Here is a 23,403-nt window from a genome sequence, read left to right as displayed (position 1 = left end):
TCCAGGGTGGCCGGCCTGTGTCCTCACCTTCAGCCTTTGCCGGGAGGGACCGGACAGGCCTTCCCAGTGAGGCGGGGAGGGGAGAAGGAGGTCAGGGAAAGGAACAGACTGGAGGGCAGCGGGAGACTGGGAGGTGGAAAGTTCAGTAAACAGGGAAATAAGTGTCTGAGCAGCTTCTCGTGCTTTCTGGAGCAGCTGTTTACCTTGCACGGTGAGGTATGCCGAACTCTCCGCGGACCCCTTCTGGTTGGTGGCTTTGCAGTGATAGACGCCTTCATCCTCTTCCGTGACTCTTTCAATAAACAGCGTGCTGCTTCCTGGTCCTAAAATAATTCCTGGGGAGCGAGAGATGTTTAGGTTAGTGAGCCTGGGTGACAAACAAAAACAGCCACTTCGGTGACACAACCCTCTTCCTATCATTATGCCTTCAGACGAGGAAATCCGAGCGCGGGCTCACCTGGGCCAGTGCTGCTTATTTGTTTTCTCTCGCCCAGGCTTCGTCACAGGACCTTCTATAGCATGAGCCCCACTTTGGAGACGCAGATCTGACCCAGGCCAGAAAGGAATGAGATGGGTCTGCCGCCCCTCACTTGAAAGAGCAGATATCAAGGAGGTAGCATATCTAATGATAAGAATAACAGCTACCATTTCCTCAGTGCCCGCCGTGCGCCAGGCACGACCGAGACCCCACTCCTGTCTTGACAACCACCCTGTAAGGGGTTATCGTCTCCATCTTTCAAACGTGGACACTGAGGTTTGGGGAGGTTTAAGGAACTCAGCCGGGAGCGTGCAGTTTGATGGAAAGCACGTTCGTGGCTCAGGGGTCAAAGCCAATCCCGTTTCCTTGGTCACAGTGGTAAAGAGCTCGGGCTGGGCTTTACGCGAGGCCTCACCGGCTACAGCTGTGTCCCTTTAGGTACGTTACTTCACCTTGCTGTTTCAGTGTCCTCAGTCTTAAGATGAAAATGAAAGCAGGTCCTACTCCGTCAACGGGAAAGTGATTAGCAAGTGCCCAGCCTATAGTAGGTACTCAGAAAATGCAGGTTTAAGTATCACGGTGGCCCTGGTGTGAGGGAAGGAGCACCTGGCTTCCAGACCCAGTCGCTTCAATACCAAGTGCTGTCTCTACGTATTTGAGTACTGACTCTGCTTTAGTCTGTGGCGGAGATTTAGGGGCGGGGAGGGGCAAGCTAAGACACGGCCTCTGCTGACAAGGGAAAATTAACTCACACCAAACGCAACACACACACGTTCTCTCTCTCTCAGACACACACACACACAGCAGCAGCAGCAAACAGAACATATTGATGAGTGAGAATAAGTACACACAGCCCAGCAGACGCAATTAAATGCAAAGTGTGGGCAGGGACAGCTCAGTGAGAACAGGAAACTCAGGGAAGGCAGCATGGAGGAGGTGGGCCCTGAGTCAGATTACCAGAGGTGACAGGAGAAGGGGGGGCACTGAGAAAAGGCACGGCCCTGAAATGAACCTGCACCAGGTGCTTGTTCCGGAATAAATTGGGCCTGACCAGACCTGAGACTATATTTTGTTTGTTGAAATAGTTTGTATTCTTCTGATTATAAAAAAAAAATACATTCGATATGGAAACTTTGAGAAATATATTGGAAAGCATAAAGAAAATGTAAAAATACAAATAAACTTACAATCTCACCTCCGGTCAGTTCTCCTTTAGTCCTTTGAAGCGTGTTCATTGACATAATAGCTATTTTTGAGGCCCACCCTGTACTAGCTGCTAGTGTAGATGCTGTGACACAGTACTAGGTTAGGCAAACATGTCCTCGCCTGCAAACGGCTCAAATTATAGTTTGGGAGAAGTACCAATAAAGAGTGTCATTTCAAGTAGCCATAGCGTTTGTGAAGAACACAGCCAGCTTAAGGGGGTCACGGGTTAAGGAAGGTGAAGAAGCTACCTTAGATGGGATGTTTCGAGAAGACTCTCAGGAGGTGACGTTTGAGCAGAGACCCAGGAGACGGGCAGGAGTGAGCAGGTGAAGACCTGGAAAAGGGCGTTTTAGGCGCAGGGAGTGACAAATATAAAGGCCGTGGGGCAGGAGGGAGCTTGCTTGGGGAAAGACACGTGGCTCTGTCCTGGAGCGACTGCGTTTGTTGGAAGTGGCAGGAATGGTGGCGTTGGGGATCTTTCCGATCTTTCTCTTGCTTGTGGCTTAGCATGTGGTACGTGAAACAAAGAGTAATAAATGTCTGACTTCAGAGCTGAGGGTCTGAACAGCTGGGAGGGTAGTGGTGCCTTTCCTGTAGGGGAGCAGGTTTGAGCGAGGAAAATCAAGAGATCTATTCTGTTTCATGCGGTTTCATCCGGGGCCCAGCGAGGAGGTCAGGGTTAGAGCCAGCTGCGTGGACTCCACACTCGGGAGGCATGAGAAGCCAGGGGGGTGGAAACAAAGCTCGTGGGAAGTGAGTCCAGAGAGAGATGACAGCTGGTCTGAAGGCTGAGCCCTGGGAAATCAGAGGAAGAGGAAGCAGCGGGGATTGAGGAGGAGTCGCCCGGAGGTTGCAAGGAAACCAGGAGAGCGTGCTTCCTAGAACCAAGGAAAGAGCTCACAATGGAGAAGAGTGATGAGCGATGTTCCGCGCAGCTGAGAGACCACGAAGAAGGGAGATAACCAACTGCTGGATTTGACAGTGAGCCGTTTCAGTGACATCTGGGAACAGACGCAGGATGACTGTCCCTTAGAGACTAGGAGGTGATGGAGAGATGGTTAGGAGGTTACCTTCAGGGAGGTAGCTGGGGACCAACACGAGGTCAAGGAATGAATTCTTTTCTGAAATGTGGAAATTTTATAGCATGTTTATGTGCTGATAGGAATAATCTGGGAGGGAGAGAGAGAAAGAGGGAGAGGGAGAGAAACGAGAACTATACCAGGAGTAGATTCCTAAAGAAGTGAGATGGAATGGAGCTCAGTGGCTGACCTGCCTTTGGATAGGAGTTGGGGTAGTTCATTCATTTTAACAGGAAGAATGGCAGAGCATAAAGGGACAGGTGGATTGGACAGCTCGGTGATACATTTTCTCAATAAACAAGAGGTAGTCATCTGTTGAAATTGAGGAGGAAGAAGGAATTTTGGAGGTTTGAAGTGAGAGAAGAAGGTATGAAATAGTGTGCTGGGAGAGAAAGAAAACAAATCCAGTAGTGAAATGTTGTAAGGTTTCTCCTAATGCTTATACAACTTTAAATACTGAACAGCCCCCCATCATAGCATAAGTACTCCCCCCTGTTCTTACATGCTTTGAATATAATCGTTCCTTATGTAACTGTACCCTGTTGATTGCTATTAGGTTATATCTAATTGCTCGTAACTAGAAATAACAGTGCAATGACATCTTTAGGCCTAAAGGTTTTTCTGTATTTCAGGTTATTAGGATAGATCTCCAGAAACAGATCTATTAGGTCAAAAACTTTTTTTTTTTTTTTTTGCCACACCACACAGCATGAGGGATCTTAGTTCCCCGACCAGGGATCAAACCAGTGTCCCCTGCATTGGGAGCGTGGAGTCTTAACCACTGGACCTCCAGGGCCGTCCCCAAAAGCTCTTGATTCATACAAACTGCCTTCCAAAAAGATTATTCCAGTTAACATCCTACCCATAGAGGGTAAGAGACTATTTTATCACTTTCCTACCAGGACTGAGCAATAGCATCTAAAAAATACAAAACACAAAACTTTGATTTAATAGAGAAAAATGATGGCTGTCTTCATGTGTATCTTTTGGGAACATTCTTTCATGCGTTTCCTAGCCATTTTTATTTTCAAACCACCTGTTTTAGTAGTTGACTGCAAAAAGGTGAGTTCAGATGGAGAGCTTTGAAATCCTGGCTGAGGAGTTTCCATTCAATGGAGAAGGAAAGAGAGGGTCACACAGATTTTTGAGGGAAATGACCTAATGAGAGCAATGTTTAAGGAAGTTTAGTCTAGAAGGAGAATGCAGGATGGACTGGAATGAGGAAAAAGTGGTATCTGGAAGTCCAGCTCAGCAGTGGTAATTTAGGGAAGGGGTGATGAGGCCCCAAGTGTGGATGGTGGGAAAGGAAGTGGAGGGGAAGAAATGGAAACAGACACCCTGCAGAAACAAGCCACAGGAATTGGTGCTTTACTGGATCCAGGAATAGACAGAGATGAGTCCAAGATGGTTCTGGAAAAAACATGAGAACTCTCCCCTGTAACCTTGGCTAGATCATTTAATCCCTTTGGGGCTGTTTCCCCATCTGTAAAACAAACAACCAACCAACCCACGGCCCCCCTTACCTATTTCATGGTATTGCTACGAGGATCAACAGAAGTAGTGTAAGTGATAGCTTTGAAAAGTGCCAGATGCGGTATAAGGGGTGATCCCAGAAAGTGAAAGTGTGGCTGGAGAGTGGGTGGTCGGGGCAACGGACGTTTAGGAGAGCAGCGATCTGGCTACCCACGGTGGTCTCCACTGCAGCCGACCTGAACCTCAACCAAGTTTCTATCACTCACATCCCAAATTAAGGCTAACAGCATGATCAGATAAAGCCAGAGGACTTGGATTTCACCCCAGGAGACAGATGTGTGATTGTAGAGGCGAGGGGATGGTGCCAGGGATGCTGATGAGCTGACGTCACCTGGCTCCGTTCCCTCTTCCCATCACGTAGGGGAGAGGAGAGGGAACGAGAGGGTGTCCACAATCAACAAGCATGGCTCTTCTTTCACTTGGCCTCACTCTGCACAACAGCCAAGGCACAGACCTGGATGCGTCACCATCAGGCCCCTCAGAACCCTCATCACGCTTTTCTCATTTGCTACTCCAGCTGCTTATTTCCCTTCTCACAAAAACAGGCCGCTTACTCCCTGTATTATCTTTTCCCTTTCCTCAAGTCTTCTGCCCATACTTACCTATAGTTGTCTCCCCTAGTTTCTTTAATGTCTTAACCTGTTGCTACCTTGATACAACCTCTTCACTATGATACAGGCTCTGTCCTACTGGGGAGCTCACCTTTTAAGGAGGGCTCTCGCTTCAGTTTTTACTTCTTTCATTGTGGTTAATTTCAAAGATTTTAAAAGGGCAGAAAAAATACAACCCATGTGCTCACCGTTCAGACAGCCAGATGTCAACATTTTGCCGTATTTGCTTTAGACCCCTCTTTTTTTGAAGCGTTAATTTTATTTTAATTAATTTTTATTGGAGGGTAGTTGATTTACAATGTTGTGTTAGTTTCTGCTGTACAGCAAAGTGAATCTGTTATACATACACATATATCCACTCTTTTTAGATTCTTTTTCTCATGTAGATCATTACAGAGTATTGAGTAGAGTTCCCTGTGCTACACAGTAGGTCCTTATTCGTTATCTATTTTACATATAGCAGTGTGTATATGTCAGTCCCAATCTCCCAATTTATCCCTCCCCCACCTTTCCCCCTTGGTAACCATGTTTGTTTTCTACATCTCTGCCTCTATTTCTGTTTTGTAAAGAAGTTCATTTGTACCATTTTTTTAGATTCCACATAAGTGATATCAGATGATATCTGTCTTTCTCTGTCTGACTTACTTCACTCAGTATGACAGTCTCTAGGGCTATCCGTGTCACTGCAAAAGTTTATAGATACCTTCCTCCTCCTTCTCCCTCTCTCCAGAGGTGCCACCATCCTAAAGTTGGTGCATCTCATTCTCGTGCACGTTTTTGCGCTTTGTCTGCATGCATGCGTATCTCTATAGAATACATAGTGTTGTTTCGTGGGTTTAAAAATTCCAAATAAATTGTATCCTATGGTACCTATCCTTTTTTAACTTGGTTTTTTTTTCTATTCAACAGTGTTTTAATACTTATCCTTGCTGATACATGTAGGTAGAGTTCATTTTAACATACAATATTCCATTATATTAAAAAACCACAGAATAAAAAAAAATTCACTTCTCTCCTCTAGGATAGTTAGGTAGCTTTCACTTTTTTTTATATCACAAAGAAGGTCACAGTGCACATCTCATACAGCTATGTGTACACTGTTACACAGTATCTCCTGGTACTGGGTTATAAGATATGCCTATTTTCAACTCCACCAAGTATTACAAAACTGTCTTCAAAATATACCAATTCACACTTGAACCAGCAATCAGTAAGAGCTCCCCTTTCCCATATACTTACCAATACTTGGTGTTATCAGGCTTTTTAACTGATGGCAAAATTTTGGGTGTGAAATTACATCTCGATGTGGGTTTCATCTGTGTTTCCCTGGTTACTAGTTCGGTGGAACATCTTGTTCCATTTTGGTTCCATTCAGGCTTCTTCTCCTGTGAATTGCCTGTTCATGTCCTTTGCACATCTTCCTATTGGCCTATTTGTCTCGTTCTCTGTGATCTTAGGGTTCTTTATATGTTCTGGATACTGAGCCCTTGTTGGTTAAATATGTTACACGTCTTCCCCATTCTATGAACAGTCTGTTAAACTTTATGGTGAATTTTTAATACAAAAAGCTTTTAGAATCCTAATGCAGTCAAATTTATCATTTTCCCCATTATCCTTTGTGCTTTTTGTTACTTGTTAAACAAATATTTCCTATTCTGATATCATAAACCATTCATTCCCCTTATATACTTTCTTCCCCACCCCCCCAATCTGTTGAAATAAAGAATTTTGCCTTTTCTCATTTAGGTCTTTAGTACATCTAGATTTTCTTTTGGAGAAGGGTATGTTTATTGTGTGGGGTAAGAATATATCTTTTCCTGTATAAATAGCCAATTATGCCAGCATCACTTACAGAATAATCTGTCCTTTTCCCACTGAATTGTGGTGCCAGCCTTGTCAGATACTAAGTTTTCAGATATTTGTGGTTCTGTTTTTGGGCTATTTGTTCACAATGACCTGTTTATCTGTCTCACAGATTAACTTAAGTTATGATTCCTTGATAACACACCTTGATATTTGGTATAAGATGAGCCATCTTTCAAAATTGTCTTGGACATTTATACTTCAGTATGGATTTCAGGTTTAGCTTCTCAAATTCTGTAAAAAGCAGTGTTGGACTGTTGATGGGAATTCCACTGAATTTATGTAATAATTTGGGAGAAAGTGTCCTATTTATTTTTAGGTTTAAACAAATGGAATTGTCAATATTTTGACCTACAAAATGGTTCAACTTAAAAATAAATATTCCCATCTAAGAATACCAAATATCTTTGCATCACTTAGATCTTCTTTTATGTCATTTGATAGTTTTAGGAGTTTCTCTTTAAATATATTGCTTTTCAGTTATATTTATTCCTAGATAATGTTATAATTTTTGTTGTTATGCAAAAGGGCATTGAATTCTTTGAAGAGTCAGTTTATCTGAATTTTCTCTTTCCCCTTTGGGTGTTCGTTACTAGAACAAACAAGTAGAACTCACAAACATGATGCTCTACTTTGTGTTGCTGAGATAATTTAATTGTAGGCCTGCTTCCTTCTAGAAGGATAGCCTAAATAATTTCCAACCACAAAAATCATGACAATTCCCATCGAAGCTTACAAATTATCATCATCAAAACTCCCTTCTCCACCCATCAAAATCCAACTCAAATGACATTTCTTCCATGAAGCATCCCCTCCATCACTTCAGTCAGAGGCGCTAGTTTGTATCTGATGGAATCTTATGCCGTTCATGTTGCATATTTTTGAACTGACTTTGTACCTATTATGTGTAAGTTTTCCAAAGGTCAGGACTAAGTTTTACTCATTTTCCTTTTCTCTAGAATGTAACAAAATGTCTGGCTCATGGTAGGGAATGAATGTTACATTTAATAAAATAAAAAGTAATTTTTGTTATTATGATAATCTTGGCTCGCTAACTAAACGATAAATGCTTTGAAGTCGGCATGTGATAAACTTTCAGTACATGGTAGCTATGGCGATGATGTACACAGTTCTAGGTACAGAGTAAACAATCATACCTTTAGATTGGCGGTTCTTAAAGGAATTTATTAGCTAAGAACTGTATCTGAATTAAGGATCAGGAGAGCAAAAATATAGATTCAGGATGGTTATAGGTGACCCAGGAAAACTAGCGATAGGTTGTCTGACTGATTGCCCACAAACAACACAAAGGCAATGTCACGTATGCAGTCAGACTTTGGAGGTTTGGAAAACTATGTCTGGGGAAGAGAAATCCAAGTTTAGCAAATTTCAAAGGCTGCCAGAATTCAGAAATGAAGGATGATGGGCTCATTAAATAGCACTAAAAGGATGAATGAGTCCTATGTTTTCAAACGGTCACCATGCGGCTTCTTCCTTCTTTATTGAGAATTTCACTCTAAGATCAAGCCTTGTGGCGAAGCCTGTACAGATGTGAGGGAAAAAAAGTTGGTAAAGTATGGAATAAGCTGAGACGTCATGAAAAGCAGCCTTATAAAAATGTGCTAAGTTGGAAGAGAGTTGTGAGATGTTTAAAACATATCATCTGACAGGCAATGTGATCTGTAGTGAGACTATTTGCTCGATAGCTTTGAAAAAAGACAGAGAAAGAAGAGAAACTCTTAGAAAAGAATACGATTAAGGACAGTAATGAAAAAAGCTGTATAATATTCCTCTCCATGCAACAAGTGAATAAGGGAAGAGCCATGAACAAAGGTCCTTTCATTTGGGATAATGTCTGTTGCTTCACTAGTTTAACTTCCACAAGTGGGTTATGATAACAGAATAGGTTTTAAAAGCTCTTAAGAAATTGTACACCAGTTGAATTCAAGGGGTTACGGTTGAAGTGAGCACCTTGAAACTGTACCCAAAATACACGTATTTCTAAACACTTGAAAGTGACAGGCATTCTTCTGCCCTTTCACTGTGAACTTTGCTGCTATTCCAATGAAGTAGTGCAAGATGGTTTGGGCCCTTGAAAAAGGTGTCAAGTGGTGCTAACTCCGGTTATTAGCTATAAAACCTTAGCTATTCACCATGTGTGTCTGTGAATTATAAACTTACATACCCACCCCCTCATCCCCAACCCAGCAAATTCTTGGGTGTGTTCAGTTTTGCCATAGCCCCTTCCAGGAGGTTGGATGAATTGATTCTGCAGGATACAGCCATTCACCTAAAGTGGCCTTTCTTGTGTATAGTAAAGTAGCATTTCTATGACCTTCTAAGGAAGGAAATAGTATTGCATTGCACAAGTGGTTAAAGTCAAGAAAGCGTTTTTCCACCAGCAGGAGAATAGCTAAAGAAATTATGGGAACACATACCATTATAGGATATGGCTGCTTTAAAAGAAGGATGCAGACAATAAGTACAGACATAGAAAGATCTCCGAGACATATTGTGATAAAAGCAAGTCACAAAACAAAACACGGAGTATGATCTCAACTCAGATTTCTCTTAGAGAGGCTGGCTTTCCCATGTCGCCCTACTGTAATCCATGATTTTATTTTGTTCATCACAGCACTTATTACTATCTGATTGCATGCTCTGTGCGTATAGTTTTGTTAAATGTATTACCTGTACTTTTCCATTAGAATGTAAGTTCAAGGTCCCTGTATTGTTTCCAGCACCTAGTATATCCCTGGCACAGAGCTGGCTCTCAGAGAACAGCTGTTGAATGAATGAAAGAGTGAATGACCCCTGTCTGTCATTTGCCCCACATATCTGTGCCCCACATTTGCATGTACGCACGTGTGTGGGTCAAAAGTGGAAAAATTTTTGACAAAATACACATCAAACATTTATCATGTGTTAATTCCCCCTAAGGGAAAATTTTATAGCTTATTCTATTTTGGTACTATGTGATCTTTTACAATGACAATGTCTTCATGTATTACTTCTTTAATTAAGATAACGGTAGTTTAAAAAATGAAATTGTAGGCCTCTTTACCATCAGCAAAGAGCCACTGAATGAAACTTTAAAAGCGATGTGGATCCAAAGACTTGTACATTTGCAAAACTTTATAATATTGACTATATATAGGATGAAATATTTTTGAAGCAAGAAAAGCAGATTTTTTTAAAAAACACATTAAAGAAAAAGAAAAGCAGATTTATGCTTCACAACAATCTACAATTGTGGATTAAAGCAATAAAAGGACAAACCAAAACCTATTGCATCAGAAGACTGGCCCCCTATGGAGAGAGAGAGAGAGTGTGTGTGTTTTGATGGTGGGGGGTGGGGGTGGGGGGGTATGATTTATAGTATGTTTTCTGTGTTTGATTTCTCAATGAGAGTTTAATTGTGACCGAGTTGAATGCGATGGCTACTTAAGCTAATATACAATCTTATTGTTTAAGACATCTTAGTGGCAGATGATGCCAAAATCAAGTTGTGATTGAATGTGGGGTGGAGGAGGAATGAACTTTCTTGATTTGACTTTTCCAGCAGTGATTTAGTCATGCAAACGCTGGGCTGAGTTCACGGGTTAGGTTATCTGAGAATGTATTTGTTGGCACATTTTCCTCAACTGAACAGAGTGGTGACCCCAGCTGCATCGCTGTGTGTCACTTTAGATCCTGGCTGAGCTGTCTCAAGTTTGTCCTTGGAGGGGAGGAGGGGTTTCCTTGCAAATACTGGACTTGTGAGATAGAAAAGCCTCATCTCATTATTTTGCCAAGTGATGGAGGAGAAAACTTATCCAGGTAGTGTCTGAGTTTTCTTTCTTTAGTCACCCAGGCTTCAGTGTAAGCAGCAAATTGTGGATTGGGATGGAGACCCCCTTCTACTCCAACAGCCCAGATCGTGGCTTAGTCCTGGAGTTGGTGACTTGGGACAGGGCACAGCCCCTGCTGGTCTCTGGGATAACTCCTGGGAGAGTCTGCCCTCCTCCATCACATCCCATAGATCTTTATTTCTCTCTGTTTTTCTTGCTCCCCCTTTCTTTTTCTCTGCTACTGGTCCCTCAAACATCGACTGCTCTTCAGACAAAACAAGCTGCTGATGGAGGCCATGCTCAAAGTACAGTTCATGTGTCACAAGAGGTCACAGAAAGGATCGAAAGAGGAGGTTAATTCACAGTCGGAAGGGAAGAGCCTTAATGAGTATGAGGTTTCCGTTTGAGGTGATGCAGAAGTTCTGAAACTAGATAGTGGTGATGGTTGCACAACACTGTGAATATACTTACTGTCACTGAATTGTGTGCTTTTAAAGGTAAAAATGGTAACATTTATGTTACTGGTATTTTGCCACAATGTTTTTAAAAAGGGAGAGGCTCTTTCTAAAGCAATGCCCACATTTGCAAGTTCTCTCCCATTTCTTATGTTCTAAATTTTTCATTTGAACATTCAAGAGGACTTCAAAAGGCACCCAACCAAACGTAAACAACTAGCAGGGGACCCTGTTGTTTATACAAACGTGTCTGGGTCGTGCTGTGGCTGACGGCTTTCGGCGTTTCTGGGCTGAATGGAGATGAGGATACTAGGCTAGGAAAGGCATCTAAGTAGTTTTCTTTGGGCAGAGCATTAGGATATGATGTGACGCTGTGTATGTATGTGCAAGACCTAAATACGGTGGAGCTTGACGATAAAGAGAGAGATTTGGGGGTGTCAGGATTGAGTCTCCATAAATAACTTTTATTGATTTCCAATATAAAACGGGACTCTAGTCATGGGTTACATTACTTTTCTGGATGTAGACCCTACAGCTCCACTGCCCTACAGGCGCCAGTCTCACTGAACCAGCCACGTGTTAACAATTAATTACAGGAAGTAATTCTCCATTTTTTTCACCAGGTTAGAGCTGTGGTTAGTCAGGGTTGCTCTTGTCTGGGGTTGGGCTGGCAGGTCTGAACTCTGGCCGTGCCAACCAATGAACTGTTTTCCCTGCTGTTGCCCCAACTCCAAGCCCCTCTTAATTCCACTCCTTTCCCCTCACCTTCTGAGTGGAAGTTTATCCTTAGAGAAGAGCTGAGCCTCAGTTCTATGCTATGTTCAGGGTGTCCTTCATGCTTCTGTTGTTGTCAGAGATACAACTAAACCTTGAGAAGATTCTGGCAGAGGAGTTCTTCTGGGTGAAGAGCTCCTGGGGTATCTACTAGTGAAGCTCGGCCCTTCTTGGTCTGAGTACCTAGACCTCCTTACCTTAAAGACACAGATGAAAGAGGAAGGGATGAAGTGATTGGCTGCTTAGCTAATCACATGAGCACATTGGCTCAGTGGGGGTGGCAAACAGAGCAGCCGCTCAGCTCCCTCTGCCCTGCCCTGCCCGAGAAGCTTGTACTCATTTCTTTCTTTCCTGCAGCGTTTCTTAATCCATTTTGCACCATAAGGGTAGGGTTCACATGAAAGAAAAGGCAATTACCATTCAAGTTTTGCAAAAGGTAATTGACATTTCTGAATTTTATTCTTCTAGGAAATCATGCAAAAATAGCCTGAGAGTGCCAGTCTATCATTCCTGGATGTCCTCATTCATCTTTCTCCTCTGTACTTCCTCAGCATCTCTCTCAGATCTATGAAAGCCACTTTACTTCAGGTGTAATTCTGTCCCCCAGGTAGCAGCACAGTAGGTCACCTTGATCTGAATATGCACTTACACATCAGTGACAACAGGGAAGATGCCCCTTTCAGATCCTTAGATAAATAGTCCTAGTGACCAAGATCTCACCTCGGAAGGAATATTGATCAGTGGCTGAGAGAGATTCTCTCCTCTCCCAGCCTCAGTCCATTCAAGACGGAATTTATTCTTCCCCAGTTCTTTGTGGTTCCAGTTCTACTGCTTTAATCTTAAAATATTCTGAAAATGTTTTGCCATCCTAGACATTTTGATGATGGTTTCTCAGGCTTTACTAAAAACATCTCAGGTCAGTATTGCCTTCTGTTCTCTGAAATGTTTTCAGAGAAGAAGAGTTTACTTTTTTCAGCACTCTAATGGCTTTTGTCAGGAACCCCGTTTTCTCGCACCCCTGTTCGGGAGATGGTTCGTGCTTGCATCGGTGTAGACCTAAGCTGGACCCGCCTCCTGCCACCTCTGCTCTGCAAACCGATCTCGATTCCTTCATGTCACTTGCTGTGCTTACTCAGCTCTGTCATAGCTTTAAACATCTTGGGACTTCATTGGAGAATCTGGGAAGAGTGTGCACTAGAAGGGTGACTTTTTTGGATCATTTTGGGGGAACTGCCAGTCCCTTGGGCAGCTGGCTGGAGGAGTAATGAAGACACTCAGGGGAGCCAGATGTCCTCTAAGGTGACTTCATACCATTGTTCCAAGTCTGGGTGCAAACCCTTAAAGTGATTAGACTAACAGAAAGAACGCTTCTTAAAGGAGATTTCCTGTCTGTCTACCCCTAGCAATCAAACCACACTCAAAGCAGCCAGTGTCGTGGAATTTGTCTCCAACTTAGAGCTCTTGTGGTGCTTTATTGGTACCGGTCCTGTCACATTACATTTTTCTTTCCTGTCTAGTCCTTTACATTATACTCACTTTGTGGTTCCACTCTCTTGTCACCTGTCTCTTCAAAGTAAGTATGTCTCAAATCACCTCCCTCTTTCAACACTTTGCACGCTACCATCCCTCCTAATTTTTCCCAGTTGCTTCTCTTACTTGGGTCTAATGTGGAGGTTCTCCTACCTTTATCACTTGTCGTGTATTTGCTCTCATTTCCTCTTTAGCTCTTCCATTCTATGTATTCCACTAAAAATGAATGATTGAGAAGCTATCGTGTGCTCAGCATTAGGGTAGGAAAATTAAAGCACAAAGGATGTATTTTTTTCAATTATCTAACATATTAAAGATCTTTTAATCCTGTGATGGGGGAACCTTTTCTACTTGTCCCCTTTACTAATCCACCTTATTCCAGTGTTTAGACTTGTTAACTCTGGTGCCCACTGACCTGATGATGTTAAGTCAGGACACACACGGCTGCTGCTTGAGGAAGGTGTATTCACTGAGAGACGTACACTAACTACGTGAGATACTTGCTTATTCAGATTTTCATTTTCCTGTTCACTGATGTATTTGCAGAGTGTAGCACAGCACCAGACACAAAATAGTGCCTTACTGATGTCCCCTGAATGAGTAAAAGACTGTGGGGCTGATATGGAATGAATTCTGGGCCTTTTAAAACTAATTGGATTTTGGTTCAAAATAATTTTTAATGTTATAGATCACATGTCCACTTATTAAAAATATTCAAAGCATTTTTAAGATGCTTTACATTTCTAAAAACAAAATACAGAAAATAAACTATAGTTTTTAGGAAGTTTAATCTTTAAGGGTTGGAAATGAGAAACTAGTCATTGTCTTAAATGCTTGGTAGTGCCCATGAGGTCATTTAAAGCTGGTGTCTGTCTGTTCTCTTCTCAGTGCTGGGAACTAGTGTTTAGCTCCACGTGCTCTGTGTTCAGAGCCCGGGCTGCAGGATTGCTCTCCTCGTTTAAAGCTTGGTCTGCTACCCAGTAATCCTATGACCTGCAGCCACTTATTCCTCCTATGTTTCTGCTTCCTCTTCCCATAGCTTGTCAAATAGGCATGATAATTTAGCAAACCTCATAGAGTTGTTAGGAGGAGTAAACAAACTAATATTAGTAAAGAGCTTAGAATAGTACCGGGCACCTAACAAGAGTATGCTAAGTCAAAACAGACCTGGAAATGCAGCTGATGACAGTACCTACCTCAGATGACAGTCGTGGAAAGTATCATGAAATGGGACATTTGTAAAACTCCTAACAGTTCCTGGGTACCTGGGGAGTGCTCAATACATTTTTATTATTATTTTCAATAAAGAAGACTTGTGAAGACAGTATATCTATCTTCAAAGGTTTTCACAGGCACACATCAAACCAGAGAACAGCTAAGTGATGCGCTCTACGACATGACATGGATTGTAAATAAATCCGGACATCAGAGAGAAGGAAGCACTATGTGTGCTGGGATGTGAAAGGAGGCTCCTGTGGCCAGAGGCTGGGGGAGAAAAGGAGCGAGTACAGGCTGTCGGGGAGTCCTGGGGGTAGATGGGCGTTAGCAGGGTGGGGCCGTGCAGTCGAGGCCCTGGAAAGCCTGCCGTTGTGCTGGGTTGTGCGGCGGCAGTAGGGAGCGTGCCCGCAGGTGCTCCGGGGAGGGGGCCTCCTGTCCCCTGGGCTGTGTGCTTAGGGCCCCTTCTGTCCCTGCGTGATGTCCCTTGCCCCAAGAACTTACTGCTTGGCTCTCACAGAACTTTCTAAAAAGGGCATTTCTTCTCTGGAATGGCTGTGCCCCTTGGAAAGGTGTTCCTGAAAGGAAATGAGAAGGCAGGGAAGAAGTTCCCCTCCCCTAAATTCTCTCCGCAGGTGTTTCATCACCCTTTGTCTACAGTGTTAACTCGCTTCTCTATTTTCTTTAGAATCCAGCAAGTTGTCATTTACCAAAAACAATGATAATAGGCCAGATCCTATCAGTGACCCAAGGTCACCAAAATATTCTTGTTATATCAGTTCTTTGAGAGTTGCCAGGCTTCATATAAAGAGATGCATCTCAAGTCTCCAAAGGGTGTACAGTTTATTCTCAGGTTTTTAAAACTCAGTTGAGCTTTCCGAAGGCTTAGGGTGCAATGAACTAGTTTTCAGTCTTTTTCAGCCTGTGATCTTGCTGTTTTTCCACATCAGCTTTGAAACAACCCGTGAGTTAACTAAGGATGATGGCTTTGGTCATCTGTAATCTTCACGTTTAGATTTGTGAAAAGTGACAACCGTAAGAGAAGTGGTATTTTTAAAGATATCTACACACATGGACAAACGGGTCACAGTCATAGAGCGTGTTGCATTGGCTGCTGAGTTTGCTGCCTCACATGGGAATCTTACATATGAAATGTTACAAATTCCATATAGATACATGCACCAACGAGGTTATCTCCAGAAAATTGTTACCTTTCCAAAAAACTATAATAGTTTTAAAGAGTGAATAAAAGGAAGAGAGAGAGAGAGAAAGTTGACAGTTTAGTATAGTGGAACTCAATAAATGTAATAGCATATTAGAATGATATTTAGGAAAGGTTTTATATAAGAATTTATATAAAACTCTTTTTAGATGTTCTTTTGGCCCTCAGAAGATCAGAGAAAGCTGTGAGGAGGAGATCTTTGTTAGATTTAGATTCATTTGACATTTGAGCTGACATTAATTAACCCTCTGATACCTTTCAACAAATTCTGACAACTCATGGGCCAATTTCTACACAAATGAGGTAGGTCGGAGGGTAGCATTTACTAAGCCACGACTATGGGTTAGCTTAGTTATATTAACTAGTTTTAACCATACCACATTCCTATCTGGTCAGTGTTATCTCAGTTTTAGAAATAAGGAAATAGAGGCTCAGAGAGTAAGGGTAAGTGAGTTGCCCAAATTCTCTGGCCCATGAGGACAATGCTAGGACTCAAACCCTCCCAACACCTCATAATGTTTTTCCATTCGTAATAAGTTCCTTGTCTTTCCTCTAATCCCAGAATGGTCATGAGCTTTCAAACTGGTTCAACTCTAACTCTTTAACCCACATCCAAAGTATGAAAACTGAAATTTAAGTCAAACTTACTACTTTTAAAGAACCACCCAACATCTTACAATAACATTTCATAAAATATATTTTGGGATCAAGTCAGTTTGGGGAACACAGAACTTAAAACCACAGTGTACCTGATTTCTTCAGTACAGGACTTCTTTGCATCTTTAATATCTTAATGTGAACTCTGAATCTCTAAGGGGAGCATGTTACAGACATTGTTTCACAAGCTATTTACTTATTCACATATTGATTCATCCTTTTATTTTGCTAGAATACTTCAAGAGATGAGTTTTCTATGAAACTACCTTTCTTAATAGGGTGTCATCTTGGGCAAGTCACTTTACCTCTTTGCGCCTACATTTTCTATTCTTCAAATGGAACTAAAGATATTCCAAAGACCCCTTTAGCTTTAAAAACTCTATGATTTCATCCTCTCTGCTCCCCCAAAGTCTAGGCATTTGTGCCACCAAGTGAACTTGCTAAGGACAGAATAGGATTTTCTGAAAACCACTCATTCACTCATTCATGAAACTTTTATTGATGGCCAAGCACTATGCCAGGTTTTGAGGACAAAAAGACAAGATACAACTAACGTGAAGATACACTGTCCTCAGGATGAGGGCACGATATGATGATAGACAAAGAAGAAGAGAGCACACGCGAATGCATGGCGCCGTGCAGTAAGAGGGCTGTAGCAGTATGCAGAGGTGACACAGACTCACAGGAACTGGCGACTGTAAGACGACTCAGTAAGAGAGAACTAGAAATATTCCGAGATAATAAAGACTCACGGAGGATCCGCCTTCTCTTTGCAGAGTTTGAGTAAAGCTCTCTAGAGGGGAAACACCTAGCGTGTTAAGGGGTGGGTCTGCATTCAGTGAAGGGAAGGTACTTGAGGCAGAGGTAACACAAGAACAAAAAAAGCATAGGGGTCAAAGCAGTATAGCATGTGCCATGATCTACAAAATCTGGCAAGTGCAGGAATGTAAAGTTGAAGGCAGGGGAGCACACAGCTGTGGAGGAGCAGCTGGGGCCCTTGTTGTGGGCCTTCTTTGTCAGATGCTTGAACTTGGTCCTGTGATGAAGAGCTGATGGAAGACTTGGAACAAGGACATGACATTTTAGGCAGCTGTGTGGGGAACCGATGCAAAGAGAGAAAAGAGAGGTAGGGAGACCAGTGAGGAGACTCCTGCAGATGTCCAGGGGTTAGGTAGTGAGCACCTGAACCAGGAGACTGACAAGAGGAAAGGATGGGTTTGAGAAACAGTTCCTGTTTCGTAGGTACAACCTGCTCAATCTGATGGATTAGAGGGAGAGGAGGGGGAAGGAGAGGGGACCACCTCTAGTGTGGATGATGGGTACCTGATGTCTGTACAAGAGGAGGAAAATCATGTGATGTCATCAGTTTGGGACCTGCTTAGTGTAAGGCCTTTCTAAGATATTTGTAGATCTCTTAAAATTGAAGACATTCTGCTACAACTTGTTTCTGTGCATCAAACTCGAATGGCGATTTCATTTTGAGTAGAAGATTCACATTGAAGGATGACTCCATGTTGCTGGTTATTTGATTTAGGTTGTCAGGATATTGCAAATAAATGGCAAGTTTATCTTTAATATAAATGTAATTACTAATCAAAATTATAAATAAGTTCATTTTAATCTTATTTAACCATGGAATCATGATAGTGTTTATACTTACGGATTTAAGTCTAGTTGGTATAAAACATATTTTTTGTTGAAAGACTACACGTGATCATTAGTTTAGATTTTTTTTTAACCAGTATTATAAAATTTAACATATTCTTCTTTTTACCAAATCATTGAAACTGGTATAAAGTGAACTAAAGAAATTATACGTCTACTCTGAACTTCATCTATGCCAGGCGTTCAAAGCTCTGCTATTCCTCAAACCAAGGAACTAACTCCTCACCTTTCCCTGCTATCAAGATGAACTGAAACAATTTCTGAGTGGCTCTTACCACTTCTTTCTGAATGCATGATTTTTTTTTTTTTTCCTGGTCGTGCCTTGCCACCTGCAGGATCTTAGTTCCCCAACCAGGGCTCGAACCCAGGCCCCGGCCGTCCTAACCACTGGACCACCAGGGAATTCCTTGAAAGTATGATTTAAAGCAGATTCCAGAAGGATCTTTATATAGGGTTAGGAATATGGTCTATATAGAAATGACTGAGATGTCCCTCACTGGACGTGGTACAAGCAGGGACCAGAGCCCAGTTTGTTTCTGCAGCTCTGTCAGCAAGTAGCTCAAGACATCCTGGAAGGAGGTAATAGGAATTTTAAGGGAAGAAGAGGCTGAGGAGAAAGAGTAAACACAAGGAAAAAAATCTCTTACCAGGTTCTTGTTGTATTTTGTGGTTGTTTTTAAACCAGGTTATCTGAGGCTCTGGGACACCGTTAGCATGACAATCTAAAGTCGTAGAACTGCTGAGGGTCACTGTGTGATCACTGAGGTTTCGCAGGAGGTAGGGTGCTTCCTGATCTAGTGAATAAAGAAAGGGGATTGTTATTACTCATCAGTTTCAGTCTTTTCTCATATAGGCATATCAGCATTGTAAAACTGGGGAGCCAAACAACAAAACTCAACTACATGGTTTCATTCATATTTTTTCCCTCAAGTTCTCCTCTATGGTTAGCCTATGGCTTCCTCTTGACTAAGTTACTACCATAAATTGAAATCTGTTAGAGGAAAATCAAGAATTCCATTCTGTATTTTTAGATTTCAATATCAAGGTTTTTGCCTGGCCAACTAGTTTCCTTCCTTTCTTTGAGAGACGCTTATCCGAAAACCTAAGGATTTTGCATGATATTTTAGGAACTAAAAAGGAAACAGATCATGATTTTGGATACCAGCCTGTCGTGAATTTTTACATAAATACAGAGAGTTATAGTCATGAGCTGATCGAATTCTGTATTTTTGTGTTCTATTAACGTTTGGGGGCGTGTTTGTGTCACTCAGCCGTCAGCAACCTAAAATGTAGGGCAGCAGACCACGTGGGAGAATTTCTTGAACTTCGAAAGCTTTATTGATTGTTTCCTTCCTCCAATCCCTTCCCAAATGCAAACGACCAAAGGGTTAATTCAAGAGGCAGAGACAGAGATTTGTAGGTTTTGCACTATATAATAGTACAAAGATTGTATTTTATATTACTTTCTCTTAAAACATACAAATATGATACAATACAATTTATTTTAATAAAATGCCAACCAATATAGTACAACGAAATGAACTTAATACATTAGGATGCAATACATTACAACATTAAAATCCCACACAGGAACGGCAGTACCCGCAAGGCCCCCGTGAGTACGTGTCTGTATTTTAACGAAGGAGTCAGTCCTGCTGATGCGTTATAGGTTCTAGTTGGGCAGGTGCTGGATTGGTAACTCAGGCTTCCCAGGTCAAAGAGTAAAACCAACTCCTAACATCTTTCCCACCCTCTCAAATCATCCTTCCCTCCCATTTGCTGCATATCCTGGAAGAGAAATCAAAAGAGTTTTGGCATCACTTACACATTCTGCATCACTGGTTTCAGTTACACAGTCTGAGCTTTCTCTGACCGTTTCTGATTTCCTCATCTTATTGGACTAACACTGCGAAAGCAGCTTAGGCGTGATTACAACACTCTAAGAGGTGACGCCTGGCAATGGCTTTGATTCCATGTCCCTGCAGGATTCTGCCGAGTCCCCAAACCTTTCTGTTTTTATTCCTGCAGGGAAACTCTGAGGATTAGCATTCATTAAAGCAATTGCGAAATCTCAGGTTAAAAAGTCAATTACCGTGTGCCTTTGATCACATGGTGGCATAGCGTGACATGGCAGGGTGACTATCTGTTAGGAGAAACAGATTTCTCATTCAATTTTGATTTCCATAGCTTATCATTAGTCATTTTATACAAAATGCAATCTGAAGGCAGAGAAGAGACTTGAAGGAGTGCTAATTTATAAACTCGTCAAGTATGGTGTGACATGCACGGTAGCGACAATCCTCTGGCCTGTTTCAGGGTAGCTTTCCTAGTCTACCTTGCCCCTCCAGGCAGACCCATTTTAATAGTTCTGGGTTTACGTTCGGTCCAGTCTGTCAAATAGCTTTTCCTAATTGAAGACACAGCCATGTATCAAAATCTTCCATTTTGATAACTTTTACATGCTTGATCATTACAATTTTGACATTTTTACACAGTCAAGACCCCAGACACATCCATGAAACATGACAAGATAATAAAGAACAGTATCATATTACTATTTAGCATCTCTTACAGCCAACTGTGACACATCTTATTTAAAACTCAGAACGGACCCAGTTCACTGAGTTATACTTGGAATAGCTTCCTTGAGCACATTGACTATTTCCCAGGCGTTAAATCTGACAAAATAATCTATCATTGCCCAGAGGTCTTAGTATAAAAAGGAAGCCTGAATACATGGCCTGTCACAGCCAAATTATTTCCATAGCTACAAACTGTAACATCATCAGGATTTGGCTTCCCTGACAGGTGTATTCGAAAACAATGCTGATATAAGAGAGAACATTTTATTTTAACATAAATGCACACAGAACTCCCAAAGGCCCTATCTGTACTATACAAACTTCAGACGAGAGCAGCAGCAAAAAGGCTGCAGAATGAACAGAGAACTCTCCATTCCATACAAAGTTCATAGAGACATGTCTGAAACACACAGTATGATGACTTTTCTTTCTTTGTACATTTCTGAAAAAGTGTTCTCATTTTTGGCACGTTTCAAAATGACCGATCAACCACGGAATTGTTTGTTTTTGTTTTTATCAATTCCCACTTTATAGTAATCTCTTTCGGCATTTTAAATAGGAAAGGTACATTGAACCCATATTTTTAAACCTAAGTTATCTGATGGAAATAGGTAGCTGCTTTCCAAAATTTAACAAAGTGGAGCTGCTCCCTTCCAACTGAGAAAACCAGAATGAACACAAGATTGCTGCTGGTTATCAATAGCCAACAATAACTCCCCACCAGGTCCTTTTACTTCTCAGCATTCGAGCCCCAGAGATCCAGCAGGTCCCATAAATACTTCGTTGCGATTCTCCATTTGGAAAAGGGACTGAGGAACCAGCCTCACACCCTCTAGCCCATCTCCGTCATTCTCCGTAGTAGGCTCTTGGTTCTTTCTCTTTTTCCCGTTATCTTCCCCTTACGCCACACCCAGAAGACTAAATACCAAAAATCAAAACCCACCCAATCATTTTTTTATCTTTTTGAAACTCTCTGGAAGGATTCATTACTCTATGGAATTCTGCAAATTGTCTCCTGGAAGTACTTCAGGTCATCTGCTGTAAACATGAGACCTTTCCCCTCCCCTGGAAATGACAGGTTTTGCATGTCCAATTCACCATGTTTTTCAAAAGTAATCCCTAAACCATTTCATCTGCTTTTTCAGCTTTAGTAAAATTTGAGCCCCACCCCCACTTCCCCCAAGTCCTGCGGTACTAAGACAGTTTCCTGAAGGAACACACTGACTTATAATGAACAAAGACGCCAGGCAAAAGAGCCATAGGTAAAATTTCCAGATACAATTGATTATTCTTTCCTTTGGGCTGACAACTTCCAGGTTACTAATTGTTTTCGGAGCATTTGGGGCTCCGTAAAAGTGGCATTCTGGGGAAATGCTATTGTTTACTCCTTCACATTTGACAAAAGCAATTCCCACGTGAAAGACAAGTTTAGCCGTGGGACAGAGTCTGTTACCTAAAGGAGGAAACAGTCTGGTGAGTTCCCAAGCCCGAAAAGCTGTCATATTGTCACCTCCTACTGAACAGCCCAGCCACTGTGTTCTCAGCCATGGCTATTTTGGTCATTATAGTTTGTTTTCCAATAAGTTCGGGCAAGTCACATGTAATGATCAATTATAAATGAAGACAACAGAACAATGCATATGAAATTGGTTAAAAAAAAAAAAAAGTCACTTTCCCCTCAAATGCAAGCTGAAAACAAGAAGGTTACAAATCTCTCTGGATTGAAAAATGGGGTGCATTTTTAAAGGACTCTGAATTCTACTTCTGTAGTTTTGCCATTAATCTCCAGAAAAAAAAAATCCTATTAATATTTGCATATGGGGAAAGTGAACTTTTTTTTTTTAATGGACAAATTTGAGATTGACATTTAGAAGAATGCATTAAACCTGTGGTCACAGTAGCCTTTATTTCCTTGACAAATTGATTACGGTACACAGTTGAATGCCATCCATTGGACAGGATAAAGTTCTTTAACCAGGGACAAAAATATGAAAAACGAAGGCATGATCCACTTTTGGTCAGGTGCTGTCAATAGCTGTGCCGTCCCCTTAGAGGCAGTGAGGAGGAAACCCACTGGACTAGTTTACTAGCTACTGGGATTGCAGGAGAGAACTGAGCTTGATCTGGGTGGACTTTCGTAATTCATTTTGTAATTTATCTGTGATAAAGCTTTAATATCTCTGAATTACACCAACGCCTTGCACCACTGGGGCCCATCTTAGACACTCCAGTTTAAAATTAATGTGCTTAATATAAAAAAAAAGCATCTTCAAATAAATAAGCATTATAACTTGCTATCATCCAGGTGCTATTTACAAATCAAGAGCAGATGAAACAGTACGAAATAAAACCCGGCAGAGGTCCGACAGAGTCTCCAGTTCAACTGTCCTCATTCTGAGCTGGCCAACGAACTGATTCATGTCCATCTTTGGCAGACACCAGCATCTGTTTAAATTATTCAGGTTTGGCAGCTTGGAAACATAAACATAAAAAGAGGTGGGCATTAAAGTGGAAGGAAAGGATCAGTCCCGAGTTGTTGTTTATCAGGCAGGAGAAGACAGCAAAGAGCAACACACACAGAGAATGCACTCGACCCTCCAAATCCAAACGTGCACCAGGTCGGCCCCCGAGAGCGGACCCCTCAGCCCGAACCGGGCGCCCAGAGCTGGGGGTCCTGCAGGGCTCACGGTAACTTCTATCATG

The 23,403-nt window shown here is 41.9% G+C and overlaps 1 protein-coding gene across 3 annotated transcripts in view; it reads right to left on the bottom strand.

Annotated features, from left to right (window-relative positions):
- The window catches only part of FLT1 (fms related receptor tyrosine kinase 1), a 169,180-nt gene that overhangs the window by 48,383 nt on the left and 97,394 nt on the right, over positions 1–23,403 (bottom strand). For 2 of the 3 annotated variants that reach the window (XM_057707567.1, XM_057707568.1), the window contains 2 exons: positions 18,766–18,912; positions 204–335 (listed from right to left, as the gene is read on the bottom strand). In XM_057707567.1, coding sequence (XP_057563550.1) covers positions 204–335; positions 18,766–18,912 — 279 coding nt within the window. Of the gene's footprint in view, positions 1–203; positions 336–18,765; positions 18,913–19,540; positions 23,172–23,403 lie in introns of those variants that run through there. The other variant, XM_057707569.1, reaches the window with a different exon arrangement.

The sequence above is a fragment of the Hippopotamus amphibius genome, chromosome 14, assembly GCF_030028045.1.
Source record: "Hippopotamus amphibius kiboko isolate mHipAmp2 chromosome 14, mHipAmp2.hap2, whole genome shotgun sequence".
NCBI classification, from domain to species: Eukaryota; Metazoa; Chordata; class Mammalia; order Artiodactyla; family Hippopotamidae; genus Hippopotamus; species Hippopotamus amphibius.
Note: the sequence above shows the minus strand (reverse complement) of the source record. Positions and strands in the feature narration are given on the sequence as shown.